Source organism: Erinaceus europaeus, chromosome 14 (assembly GCF_950295315.1).
Source record: "Erinaceus europaeus chromosome 14, mEriEur2.1, whole genome shotgun sequence".
Classification (NCBI taxonomy): domain Eukaryota; kingdom Metazoa; phylum Chordata; class Mammalia; order Eulipotyphla; family Erinaceidae; genus Erinaceus; species Erinaceus europaeus.
Genome location: NC_080175.1, coordinates 26,212,363 through 26,226,749, shown reverse-complemented (window position 1 = coordinate 26,226,749; position 14,387 = coordinate 26,212,363). Strand labels below are relative to the sequence as shown.

General features: G+C 46.0%; 2 protein-coding genes across 3 annotated transcripts in view; one reads left to right on the top strand and one right to left on the bottom strand.

Annotated features, from left to right (window-relative positions):
• Positions 1 to 9,007, bottom strand: part of ACTR1A (actin related protein 1A) — a 28,923-nt gene extending 19,916 nt beyond the window's left edge. The window contains exon 1 of the mRNA XM_007530754.3: positions 8,875 to 9,007. Coding sequence (XP_007530816.1) covers positions 8,875 to 8,922 — 48 coding nt within the window. The 5' untranslated portion in view covers positions 8,923 to 9,007. The remainder of the gene's footprint in view (positions 1 to 8,874) is intronic.
• A 2,525-nt stretch (positions 9,008 to 11,532) lies between these two features.
• The window catches only part of SUFU (SUFU negative regulator of hedgehog signaling), a 154,395-nt gene continuing 151,540 nt past the window's right edge, over positions 11,533 to 14,387 (top strand). For both annotated transcript variants that reach the window (XM_007530743.3, XM_016191522.2), the window contains exon 1: positions 11,533 to 11,924. In XM_007530743.3, coding sequence (XP_007530805.1) covers positions 11,743 to 11,924 — 182 coding nt within the window. In that variant the 5' untranslated portion in view covers positions 11,533 to 11,742. The remainder of the gene's footprint in view (positions 11,925 to 14,387) is intronic.

Here is a 14,387-nt window from a genome sequence, read left to right as displayed (position 1 = left end):
TTCAGTTTTTGAGGATTCAAATCTGCTGCCAGCCACCACGCTCCTTCCACAGCACGCAAACAAATGGCAGACCCCTCAGCAGGGCTCTCTTAGTTTATCCTACTCTTGGCTATTCTTGATGTGCTAGAATGAGGCCGGTAGAGTCCCATTTCACAGATGGCAAAAGGATGTTGACAGGTGGAGCCTAGGGTTCTAGGACAGACTGTCTACTAGCAGGATTAGGCTGGGGCTCAGTGTCTGCATGCTGACACCATGCTCCCAGTGGCCATGCTTTCTCTCCCCCAACCCTGCCACAGCTCCTTTTTTTTTCTTTTCAAAAAGAGGTTAGAGAGAGATAGAGAGTGATAGAATCCAAGTTCAAGCCCCCAGTCCACACCTGGAGGGGGGAAGCTTCATGAACAGTGAGGCAGTGCCGCAGGTGTCTCTCCTTTTCTATTTGCCCTTTCCCTCTCAATTTTTGTCTCTATCCAATCAATCAATCAATCAATATGATTTTTTTGTTTGTTTTTTTAAGAGGGAGCTCATGTGGTCAAGGAGGTGTCACAGTGGATAAAGCATTGGACTCTGAAGTATGAGGTCGTGAGTTCTTCTCCTACCTTTCTCATTAAAAATAAATAAAATCGGGAGTCGGGCTGTAGCACAGCGGGTTAAGCGCAGGTGGCGCAAAGCACAAGGACTGGCATAAGGATCCCGGTTCGAACCCCGGCTCCCCACCTGCAGGGGAGTCGCTTCACAGGCGGTGAAGCAGGTCTGCAGGTGTCTATCTTTCTCTCCTCCTCTCTGTCTTCCCCTCCTTTCTCCATTTCTCTGTCCTATCCAACAACGACAACAACAATAATAATAACTACAACAATAAAACAACAAGGGCAACAAAAGGGAATAAATAAATAAAATAAATATTTAAAATAAATAAATAAATAAATAAATAAATAAATAAAATCTTTAAAAGAAAAAAGGATGGATTTTTTTGAAGTTATACAACCAACAATCTGAATGTCACATTAAAAACAAGTGTTAAATAAATATGTTGACTTCATCTCCTCCCTCAGCTAATTCTACTGTCCATGGACTTAAATGAATCAGCTCTTCAGAGCTCATGACAAATCTTAAAAAGAGACTGTGAGTGAAATCTGAACACTGACTATTTGATGCTATTAAAAACTGCTGGGCAGGGAGCCAGGCGGTAGTGCAGCAGGTCAAGCGCAGGTGATGCAAAGCGCAACAACTGGCCTAAGAATCCCAGTTCGAGCCCCTGGCTCCTCACCTGCAGGGGAGTCGCTTCACAGCAGGTCTGCAGGTGTCTATCTTTCTCTGTCTTCCTCTCCTCTCTCCATCTCTCTCTGTCCTATCCAACAACATAAAGGGCAACAATAACAACAACAACAAAAGCGACAAAAGAGGAAAAAATGGCCTCCGGGAGCAGTGGATTTGTAGTGCAGGCACTGAGCCCCAGAAATGACCCTGAAAATAAACCTGCCGGGCAGTGGTCCGGGAGGTAGTACGGTGGCTAAGGCACTAGCTCCCGAGATTGATCAAGCATGAGGTCCCGAGATCGATCCCTGGCAGCACATGTACCAGAGTGATGGCTGGTTCTTTCTCTCCTCCTATCTTTCTCATGAATAAATAAATAAAATTCTTAAAAAAAAAAAAAAAAAACTCCTGGGCAGAGGGTAGATAGCATAATGGTTATGCAAACAGATTTTCATGCCTGAGGCCCCAAAGTCCCAGGTTTAATCCCCCGCATCACCATAAGCCAGAGCTGAACAGTGGTCTGGTTAAAAAAAATAATAATAAAAAATAAAAACTGCTGATTTGGGAGTCGGGCGGTAGTGCAGCGGGCTAAGCGCTGGTGGCGCAAAGCACAAGGACCGGCATAAAGATCCAGGTTCCAGGCCTGGTTCCCCACCTGCAGGGGAGTAGATGCACAAACGATGAAGCAGGTCTGCAGGTGTCTATCTTTCTCTCCCCCTCTCTGTTTTCCCCTCCTCTCTCCATTTCTCTCTGTCCTATCCAACAACGATGACATCAATAACTACAACAACAACAAAAGGAAATAAATATTTTAAAAAATATATTTTTAAAAAATCTGCTGACTTTATTAGGTTTAATAATAGCATTATGTTGTACAAAGAGGGCGGGAGAGGGAAGTGGCTTAGAATGTAGTTTAGGGTGGTCCGGGAGGTGGTGCAGTTGATAAAGCATTGGACTCTCAAGCATGAAATCCTGAGTTCAGTCCCCCGCAGCACATGTACCAGAATGATGTCTGGTTCTTTCTATCTCTCACCGTATCTTTCTCATTAATAAATAAATAAAATATTTTTTAAAAAGAATGTAGTTTAGGGAGTTGGGCGGTAGCACAGAGGGTTTAAGCGCATGTGAAGCGAAGCGCAAGGACCCGCATAAGGATCCCGGTTCGAACCCTCGGCTCCGCACCTGCAGGGGAGTCGCTTAAAAAGCGGTGAAGCAGGTCTGCAGGTGTCAATCTTTCTCTCCTCCTTTCTGTCTTTCCCTACTCTCTCCATTTCTCTCTGTCCTATCTAACAATGACATCAATAACAACAATATCTACAACAACAATTTAAAAAAAGGGCAACAAAAAGGAAAATGAATAAAAAAAATTTTTTTTAAATCTAAAGAAAAAAATGTAGTTTAAAAAACTGGCCAGAGTTAAAGTAGCTGTTAAGGTTGGCGGTGGATATAAATATAATTTTTCCCCTTGTTTTTATTGTTGTTGTAGTTATTATTGTTATTACTGATGTCGTCATTGTTAGATAGGACAGAGAGAAATGGAGAGAGGAGGGGAAGACAGAAAGGAGGAGAGAAAGATAGACACCTGCAGACCTGCTTCACTGCCTGTGAAGAGACTCCCCTGCAGGTGGGGAGCCGAGGGCTCAAACCGAGATCCATATGCGGGTCCTTGCCCTTTACGCCACGTGCGCTTAACCTGCTGCGGTACCGCCCGACTCCGGGATATGAATATTTTTAATCGAATCCCTCTCCTTTTGATTATGTGTGAAGAAGGACTGGCAAATAAGATGACAACACTTAAGTAAAAATTCAAAACACAAATACTATATACACAATATAAAATATATTTATCTATAAAATCACGTATAAGAAGAGGTACATTGATTTTTACAATGAGGGTTGCTGCTGAGGCTACTTTTGGAAAAGAAAGTAAAGATGGGGTCAGGAAAGGGTACAAAGAAGCTTCAATTACATCTGTAATGTTTTATTACTAAAACCAATCCAAATATGGAAATGTCTTCCTTTATTAAATAAGGGAGGTAAACACATTTATTATGCGAGGTGAGTATTCTATGTCTAAGTTTTTTGTATGTTTAAAGCATTTTTTTTTTTCCTCCAGGGTTATTGCTGGGCTCGGTGCCTGCACCATGAATCCACTGCTCCTGGAGGCCATTTTTTCCCCTTTTTGTTGCCCTAGTTGTTGCAGCCTCGTTGTGGTTATTATTGCCATTGTTGACGTTGCTTTGTTGTTGGATAGGACAGAGAGAAATGGAGAGAGGAGGGGAAGACAGAGAGAGAGGGGAGAGAAAGATAGACACCTGCAGACCTGCTTCACCGCCCGTTAAACGACTCCCCTGCAGGTGGGGAGCGGGGGGCTCAAATCGGGATCCTTAGGCCGGTCCCTGCGCTTTACCCACTGCGCCACCGCCCGACTCCCTAAAGCATTTTTTTTTTTAATAACGGGGGGCCTGAAGCAGTGCAACATCTCTTAGCTTACTTATGAATTTTGTAAAATCTGACACAGTTCCTACATTTAGGCCTACAGAATGAGAGCAGTTTAAACACTGACTGAGCACTGATCCACTTTAGGACAGGACTTAACTTTTGAGATTTTAGCAAAGACCTGAGTTTCAGAATAAACAAAGTATTAAAAAAAAAAAAAAGCAGGGAGTCGGGCTGTAGCGCAGCGGGTTAAGCGCACGTGGCGCTAAGCACAAGGACCGGCATAAGGATCCCGGTTCGAACCCGGCTCCCCACCTGCAGGGGAGTCGCTTCACAGACGGTGAAGCAGGTCTGCAGGTGTCTATCTTTCTCTCCCCTCTCTGTCTTCCCCTCCTCTCTCCATTTCTCTCTGTCCTATCCAACAACAACAACAATAATAACTACAACAATAAAACAACAAGGGCAACAAAAGGGAATAAATAAATAAAATAAACATAAAAAAAGCAAACAAACATTTATTTCACAAAATAGGTAGAGATACAGAGAGGGAGAGTGAAGACAGCCCTGTTCCCTTTTCTTTTAATTTGATGCACCTTAGCCCAGAAATAAAATATAGTTATATATGTAACTATATATGTTGTTAGGGAGCAGTTTAATCAGCTAGAGGCACACTGTTCTCATAATATAAAACTAGCCGAAAGGGTTCCAAGATTTTTCCCAGGGGCAGCAGTGGCACTCCAGCTTGAGTGCACAGATCACAGTGAACAAGTCCTTGGGCCCCACCTGCAGAGGGGAAGCTTCATGAGTGGTGAACAGTGTGGCAGGTGTCTCTCTGCCTCTCTGTCTTCTCCTTCAGTTTCTCTTGTCTTTATCCAAAAGAAACAAAAATATTAAAAAATGATTTTTCCTATCATTTTCCACCTTGAAGCAAAACAAAACTCTTTAAATGTTAAGCAGCAAGAACTACTTAACATCTCAAAATCTAAAACTGTGACACATACTTAGTAAATCCTAACAGGAAATTATCGCTGTTTCTCTGACTTTAACTTGTAGCAGAATTATTGGCATAATATAGGAATTGTGTTCTCAGAGAAAAAAAACAAGCCAATTTTTAAATCTTATGACTGAAAATGTACCGCTGCTTTGATGCATTTCAAATACACTACTTAGAGAGAAAAAGACAAACTAATAGGCAGTAGTTTAAGTAATATTAAAGGAAATATCTTTTGATAGAGTTGGAACTCTTTCCCAATAATTCAAAAAAGCAAAGGAACTGGAGAGACAGGCTGCACCCACACTGCTGATGAAGTCATTTTCCTTAAAAAAAAAAAAAATTATTGAGAGAGGAGAACATCACTCTGGCAGTATTTTTAATTTTTTTTTTTTACTTTGGCACTTTTAAAAAATATTTATTTCCTTTTGTTGCCCTTGTTGTTTTATTGTTGTGGTTATTATTGTTGTTACTGATGTCATCATTGGATAGGACAGAGAGAAATGGAGAGAGGAGGGGAAGACAGAGGGGGGAGAGAAAGAGCTCTGGCACTTTTGATGTCCGAGTGTCAAACTTGGGACCTCATGCTTTTAAAGTGCTCTACTACTGTGGTGTCACCTCCTGTCACTTTTCTAAAAAAAAAAAAAAAAAAAAAAAATCTTAATGGGGGGAGTTGGGTGGTAGCACAACAGGTTAAGTGCAGGTGGTGCAAAGCACAAGGACTGAAGTAAGGATCCCAGTTCGAGTCCCCCCCCCCCCCCCCCCCCCCGGCTCCCCACCTGCAGGGGAGTCACTTCACAAGCGGTGAAGCAGGTCTGCAGGTGTCTGTCTTTCTCTCCTCCTCTCTCCATTTCTCTCTGTCCTATCCAACAACGACTATATCAGTAATAACTACAACAATAAAAAAAAAAAGGGCAACAAAAGGGAATAAATAAATAAAATATTAAAAAAAAACTTTACAGGCGGAAGAAAGAGAAACACCCATCATTCTGGCACATTATGATGCGAGGAACTGAATTCTGAACCTCAGAAGTGGGTCCAACACTTTACCCACTGTGACACCTCCCAGGCCACTCTATTTTTCTTTTAGGAAAAAGGCAATAGAAACACATAGAAGTTGGCTGATGACAGAAATAGTATTTTTTGAAATCCAACATCAAGAACGTGGCATCCTAGGGACCCAGCAGTGGCACACCCAGTTGAGTGCACATGCTGCAATGCACAAGGATCCATGTTCAAACCCCACCCGCAGGGGGAAAGCTTCACAAGCAGTAAAGCATAATGCTGTACATGTCTCTCTTTCTCTCTCTCCCTCCACTCCCCCTCAGTTTCTCTACCTCCATCTAATAAATAATAAATAAATATTATTTTAAAAAAAGAACATGAAGTCCTGCTCAACCTTCTTCTGTGATAATCCCGCCCTCCTTCACTTAGGGACACCTTTGTTACTGTGAGAGATATTCAATCACTGATTTCATTATTTTTATTCTAAACTTTTAACCAGAGAACTGCTCAGCTTTGGTATGTGGTGCTGCCAGGTACTGAACCTGGGAATCCTGAGTGGCAGGCACTAAAGTTTTTTTGCACAATCATTATGCTATCTCCTCACTTAAGATACTCATTCAGCTGTCCACCAATCCAGTGACATTCTTTTTTAAACATTTATTTACTTATTAATGAGGCAGCACATCAGAGCATCATCTTGGTACATGCAATGCCATGAACGCAGGACCTCATGCTCACAGGCTAGATACTCCACCAGCTGTACCACATCCCAGGCTACCCAATAGATATAAAACACATAGTGATTACAGGTACTAAGTGTGTGGACAGTGGACAGTAATCCAGAAGGTGGCACAGAGGATAAAACTTTAGTCTCTCTCTTTTAAAATATTTTATTTATTAATTAGAAAGATAGGAGAGAGAAATAACCAGGCATCACTCTGGTACATGTGCTGACAGGGATTAAACTCAGGACCTCTTGCTTGAGAGTCCAATGCCTATCCACTGCGCCACCTCCTGGGCCACAAGCTCTAGTCTCTCTTTTTAAAAATTTTTTAAAAAAATATTTATTTATGCCCTTTTGTTGCCCTTGTTTTTTATTCTTGTTGTAGTTATTATTGTTGTTGTTATTGATGTCATTGTTAGATAGGACAGAGAAGTGGAGAGAGGAGGGGAAGACAGAGGAAGAGAGAAAGAGAGAAGCCTGCAGACCTGCTTCACCGCTTGTGAAGCGATTCCCCTGCAGGTGGGGAGCCAGGGTCTCGAACCCGGATCCTTATGCCGGTCCTTGTGCTTTGCGCCACGTGCGCCTAACCTGCGGCGCTACCGCCCGACTCCCAAGCTTTAGTCTCTTAAGCATGAAATTCTGAGTTTGAACCCTGACATCACATGTGTCAATGATGCTTCTGTTCCCTCTCCTCTCCTTAATGAATAAATCTTTAGACAATAAATAAGAAATGAAGGAATATTATCTTTCTTCACAATGACCTGGCAGTCTAGTGAAGGAGATGAAAAGAAAAAAAGGTTTTTAAGAGCAGCCTTAGGGGCTGGGGTGATAACATAATGGTTATAAAAAAGGTCTCATAAAAAAAAAAAGTTCATGCCTGAGGCTCCAATGTCCCAAATTCAATTCCCAGCCCTACCATAAGCCAGTGCTGGGCAGTGCTCTTGGTGAAAAAAATAATAACCTCAAGCCTTTCAAAGCTGAAGCCATATCCCTGGAATGATGGAAAGCTAATAACAACAAAAGAGCACTTTTCCTTACACAAACGAACAAATCAATCCATTGGAAAAAGTGAGGAGCTTGGAAACTGATTTCAGTCTGAGTCTAGCCTCTTCAAGACACCACCAGTAAGGTCGTTTGAATACTGTTAATTAACTTCTCTAAGGCTCATTTCCCTGCAGAGTAATTCCTGTCTAGCGACAGAAGTGAAGTTTAAACAAAATGATGTAAATGAAAGGTCCCTGTACGCACATGCCTTAGGTCTCAAGAGTTGGAGCAATACAGTGACTCTGACAGTTAGCTTAGTACTGAGGGATCTGACCGCGACAGAGAAGGGGCATGAAAGGTGTCAACCAATTTCAGTGGGACCAAACCTCTGCGTGGACAACAGAAATGCAGTCATTTTACAACGGTCTCTTTCTGTCCCCAGTAAGAGCAGCATTTACGCTCTCTCCAATTGTTCCACCTGCTGGGGTACCAGCAAAAAGAACTGTTAAAGCACTGGATTTAAGGTACAACTAACTCTGCGACCTTGGGTTCACTACCTATGCACTTCAGCTTTTTCATTTGCAACAGGAGGACCACACCGCTCAGCTCTGCCTAATGGTGGCATTGAATCTGGGTCCTTGGAGCCTTTTACATAACCTATACGCTATCACCCCGGCCCAGGGCCACACTTCTCGCCTCAGCCTTTCACCCAGTCTTGTGAGGTTGCCCCTGTAAGCGCTAGAACTCCCAGCAAATTTCCCCCCTCATCACCTAGGCGTTCCCATCAGGGAGGTAGTTCTCCCTGTTTGCTTTGTCACTCTGCTTTCTTCTCGACCTTTATCAATGTTACAATTTAAAGTCACAGAACAGAAATCCTACGGCCATTTTCGTCACCACATTCTCGAGCCCCACCCAGACGCAAGCCCGCTAGGGACCAAAGGAAACTTAGCCCTTCACCTGCGGGCGGACCCCAGCCAGGCCCCACCACGGCGAGTTCCCCAAGTCAATCCCCACTGTCCTCGTGCACCACCCCACCCCTCAGCGAGGAGAAACACTCAGGCGGCCCGGAAGAGCGACAAGGGCGCGAACCAATCACTGCAGAGGGTTGCCTTCATCCGGCAAAACCCAGAGGCGGGGTCACCGGTCAGGATAGACAACCCGGGCAGCCAATCAAATTACAGGAAACTGGGGAAAGGGCGTTTACGGAGCGGTTAAGGCCCCTCGAGCCAAGGGCCCAAGGACCCGGCTCAGGCTACAGCTCTTCACTTTATCCATCCTAAAGTTCTAATCCCCATGATGGCTGGCTGGCCTCCTTGTCTGAGGACCACAAATGTGGAGGAGGACAGAGCCAGCCGAACCCGCCTGACAGGCCAGACCAGTGACAAAAGAGCCGGCGGCCCAGACTGAAACCCAGGAAGCGACTCCTTCGGGGAAAAGAGCACACACACGTCCCTTGAGAGAGAGTAAAGATGCAACTCACATTGTCGATCACAACAGGCTGGTTGGCGATTACATCGTAGGACTCCATGGCAGAGAAATCTCTCCTTCCGAGGAAGGAACTGCCAGCCCGGTCCGCTGCTAACGCCACTGACACGCATGCGCAGTCTAGCCGCAGGGACAGGACGCCCAGGGAGCGGCCAGTCCTCGCCTCTGAAGAACTACAATCCCCAGCATGCCTTGCACCTGAATTAGCGCGTCAGCTGGCTTCGAAGTCCCGCCTAGTTTAAGTAACAGAGCGACGCATTTTCTACGGACAGCATTCTGGGCTTTGTAGTTTCCATAGATTAAATAAAAAAGAACGTATACTTGCAATGCATGCCGGGACCTGTAGTCCCTTTGAAGGGCTTCGCGGAGCTTGCTGAAGCATGCTGTCTTGAATACTTGCCCCTAGTTTGGTGTGGATTGATCAGTAATTCGTGGATGTTTGGGTTTTACAGATCACTCCTGTCACTCTCCACCACTTCTAGACAACATGTTTTTATTTGGGTCTATAAGTAATAAGTTTCTTTTTTTAATTTTTATTTATTTTTCCTTTTGTTGCCCTTTTTAAAAATTGTTGTTGTAGTTATTATTGTTGTTGTTGATGATGTCGTCGTTGTTAGATAGGACAGAGAGAAATGGAGAGAGGAGGGGAAGACAGAGAGAGGGAGAGAAAGACACCTGCAGACCTGCTTCACCGCCTGTGAAGTGACGCCCCTGCAGGTGGGGAGCCGGGGCTCGAACCAGGATCCTCAAGCCGATCCTTGCGCTTCTTGCACATGCGCTTAACCCGCTGAGCTACCGACCGACTCCCGACAGTAATAAATTTCTAACACACACACACGGTTTATAAGATAGGAATAGATCTCTAATATCACCACATTCATACACACACACACACACACCACACACCTATAGCGCTAGGACAAAGGAAATAAATTGCATTGAATTTGTTTTAGGTCTCTCCCTTCCCTCTGATTTATCTCTGACTCTATCCAATAATAATAATAATAAAAGAGTGCACACAGTATAGATTTGTTTTAGGGAGACCAGGCGGTGGTGCACCTGGTTAAGCACACCCATTACAGTGTACAAGGACGTAGGTTCAAGCCCCTGGTTCCCACCTGCAGAGGGAAAGCTTTAAGAAAGGTGAAACAGGGCTGCAGGTGTCTTTATCTCTTTCCCTCTCCCCTCTCAGTTTCTCTCTGTCCATATCCAATAATAAATAAAATATTAAAAAACCCAAAAAATTGTTTTAGGAAATAAAAGGTTTATTTGACTTTTGCATTTCCCCCCTCGGGTAGGCATAAACTTTGCAACAGGTCAGTTAACATTGGTTGGAGGACTGATATTTGGAAATACAGTATAGGTGATCTTTTGGTCATTAAGACATCGTTTGTCTAATAGCTTCAGGAGTTGCTGTAATATTTAAATTCCATGAGGAGTTAGAATCAGCATTGATGAGTGAGAAAACGGAGGTGGAGGAGGTTAATATGTGTCCCAGCTTTCAAAGAAACTCGGTGTATTTTTATCTAGACTTCATTTCGTTCCCACCATACCCCACTCTGCCCTCTTGGAGTTGCAGGGATTCTTTAGTGAATAGCACACTGTTAGTCAGGATTCCTTTTTATTCCTTTCTCTTGGAATTTCTTCAAGATTATTGAATGGAAGACATATAAAAAGTTGTTGTCGGGAATCGGGTGGTGGCACAGCGGATTAAGCCCAGGTGGCGCAAAGCGCAAGGACCCGAGTAAAGTTCTCTGTTCGAGCCCCCGGCTCCCCACATACAGGGAAGTCCCTTCACAGGCGGTGAAGCAGGTCTGCAGGTGTCTAGCTTTCTCTCCTCCTCTCTGTCTTCCCCTCCTCTCTCCATTTCTCTCTGTCCTATCCAACAAGAATGACATCAATAACAATAATCGTAATAATAACCACACAATGATAAAACAAGGCAATCAAAGGGAATAAATAAATATTTTTAGAAAAGCTATTGTTAACAAAATAATTTCCAACTATTGAGTCGAAGTAATGAGAAAGGGCTGACATATAGTATTCAATAGATAATGGACATTTTTGTTCCTCAAGACAATCTGCATACAGAACAAAGATCGACATCCCTGAATATATTAGACAAAAATAATTTATTAAAATACTTAGTTTTTTCAACTTATAAACTGCAAGTTTACCTAACTTCTTTTTTACTTTCTGACAGAACTCTAAAATAGGTATTTTCTTTTCGAAATAGGTATTTTCAACATGCAACCTCTGATTTTGCTGCTTTTACTTAACAGTCTCAGTCAATACAATAGGATATCCAAAGACAGAAGGGAACATTTAAAACTCGATTAAACTTAGTGCTAAGTGGACAAATGAGTCAATTCGCTTTCAGATTCTTGTTCAAATTCTTGCTAGCAGCGTGCGAGCCGGGCAGTAAGCTCTCGGCATGCTCGCTTCCCAGTGCTTCGGTGTGCACCTTTGAAGGGCGCCTTGACGTTTCGGTTTAAAACACGAGTTCCTCCTCACGCTAGGGGGAGCCCAAAAGCCTTGAGTCCTCCTACGCAAGGTGAGGAGGCGGGACCTATTTCGCCACGCCTCCTTCACTTGTGACTGGCACAGATACTTGCGAATAAGTGTCGGGATAGGGAGCGCTGGCGCCCCGCCCCCTAGAGTGCCCCGCGGTCCCCAAGACACCCTCCGGCTGTCTCCGCGGTGGCGACGGCCTGCGCCGACTGTGTGCCGTGCGCAGGCGCAGAGTCTAGACCTCGCTGCAGCCCGGGTCGCCTCGGCGAGTCGCACTCACTGAGTCCGCCCGTGGGCGCGTCAGTGCTCTCGGGTCCGCCTTCCCCAGTCCCCCCGAGCCCTAAGCGCCCCAATGGCGGAGCTGCGGCCTAGCTGCGCCCCCGGCCCTGCCGCACCCCCGGCCCCTGGCCCCAATGCCCCCCCGGCCTTCGCTTCGCTCTTCCCCCCGGGACTGCACGCCATCTACGGGGAGTGCCGCCGCCTCTACCCGGACCAGCCTAACCCGCTCCAGGTCACCGCGATCGTCAAGTACTGGTAAGCTCCGGGCCGCGGGGGAAGCCCCAGGACGGGCTGGAGGGGGCACAGTGCCGGGGGGCGAAGTGATTGGAGCGGGGAGGGCAGAAAGAGCGGAGCTGAAGCGCGGGGACCCGGGCTTCCTGCTCGGAGGAAAGGCGCCCGGGCACTTGTTGGGCGTGGGGACAAAGGGGTTAACGGCGCCTGTGGGTAGTGAGAGGTTAACGGAGGAGGAGAATGAAGGGTTAACTGGGAAGAGGAGAATGGACTGGGGGGAGGATGGAGGAGGGAACGGTGCGAGAGAGGGAACTGTAAACGTGGTGAATGGAGAGGACCCCTGCAGGGGGTCATTAGTGGGCAAGGGGTGGGGGCGGCCCTGGTGGGGTGGGGGGCGAGGCGGGGCCTGGGAAGCCCCGCACCCGGCTCTGGAGGAGCGTGGCTAGCGGAGCTCCGAGGGCTCCGGGCTGCACCGGGGCGGAGCGCGCCCCGGGACCGGGCTCCCCGTGCAGGGGAGGGGAGCGAGTCGGGAGCGCCGGGCCGGTGAAGAGATGAGCCTGGACTGACATCGTGTCGGCGCACAGCGTTTGTTTGTGAAGTTTGCTGGGACTGCTCGTCCTGATAAACTTTCTGCTTACTCTGCACGGCTCGCTTTCTACCTTTTAGTTCCTTTTTGGTTCTGCAGCTGCTGTGCTGTAGAACATTCGCTAGCTCTGGAAGCTCCATGATTGACCTCAGGGAGGGACCCTAAGAAATGCTGAAGACCTAGGACTTGGACATAGAGGGATGTAGGGAGCTTCCTGGCCTCCAACTTAAGGATTTCAGCAGCAGTTTCTGAGGGAAATTAAGTAACCCTCCAATAGCTCTTAAAGATCAGACCTGTTTACAGATGAGCTGCCCTTAGGATTGAAATGGAGGTGGGTGGTCTTATCTAATTTTCTATTCCTATACATAACCTGCCTCTTCTAGTTTCTGGGCAAAACAGGTGTTATGGTGACTATGGAGAAGAACATTTTCTCCCTCTGTGGTCTTTATCAAAAGTTGACAGTAGGAGGAATTATTGTTAGTTGAATCTGTTCAGAACCACATTCACGCAGATGTCCTAGATGATTTTTTTTTTTGGGGGGGAGGAGCCCTGAAAGACTGTCAACAGGCTTGCCTCTTGATGTAACACCACCCAGTCTCAGCAAGAAAAGACAGTTGCAGACAGGATGTGACCAGAGGGACAGACAGACCTGAAGAATGCAAAGTGGATGTCTTTGCTAGTTACCTCCACCTTTAGGACTGAGTCTTGTCCCCCACAGCAACCTCTTACTTCTGGAGATGGGAAAGCCAGTGCCCTGTGCCCATGGGAGGATATGAAGAGGCGTGGAGGCTCTGGGACCAGCCACCTGCTCCTTTGCAAGTGCCCCAAGGGGCAACCTGCCTCTGTCTGGTGACCAGGAGGAAGTATGATCAGCAGTACAGTTCACTCTGGCAGGCAGAATATTCTCTGGGTGAGAGGAGCCTTTGAGTGAAAAGCAGCTCTTGATAACTCGATCACCTATTCTGATTGCATTTCTGTCTCTAAACTTGGATTGTGACCACACAGCTCTGTTTGCTTGTGCCATGAGAAAAATGGACCTAGCTCCCCCTTACTATTTGTTTTGGTCCATTGGTTGAGTGTGTGGAGAAAACCCTACATAGATTTGGGCAACAGTGTACATTATGACACCCAAGTGGTAAAAGGTACTGAAGGACGTGCAAGGAACTATGACTGGTTTAGACAGCTTTTTTTTTTTTTTCCTTCCTGCTTGTTAACTCTGCAGGTCTTATCTTCAGGGATGGGCCAGCATGTAAGGAAGAACACAGTGCAGTAGTTTGTGAAATTAGAAAATGCTGCCTAGATACAGAAAAATATGACATAACAGCTCTTTCTGAGATTTGGAGAAGTTTTGCTCTATTAAAATTCTGAGATCTATTCCTTTTAAAAATATTTATTCCCTTTTTGTTGTTTTATTGTTGTCTGTCTTCGTTGTTGGGTAGGACAGAAAGAAATGGAGGGAGGAGGGGAAGACAGAGGGGGAGAGAAAGAGAGAAACCTACAGACCTGCTTCAGCGCCTGTGAAGCGACTCCCCTGCAGGTGGGGAGCCAGGTGCTCGAACTGGGATCTTTACGCTGGTCCTTGCGCTTTGCGCCAAATGCGCTTAACCCTCTGCACTACCACCTGACTCCCCCTGAGATCTATTCCTTCACATCCTTTACTCTTGGGAACCTACAGACCTCTCTAGCTCTCATAACAGGTTGATTAGCTGGGGCTGCCTGGGGCTGGCTGTGGCCAGGGTGCCTACCTTTGGGCACCTCTTCTTGCTGCAAAAGGTTGTTCTTTGGCGCATGGTCCCTGGTATAGGACCCAGCAGGGGTGTCCTCACTGAAAGCTGAGGTTTCAGTGGTCAGGGAGCAAAATCAGACAGACAGAACCTGTGGCCTGCAGCTACTCCAGCCCT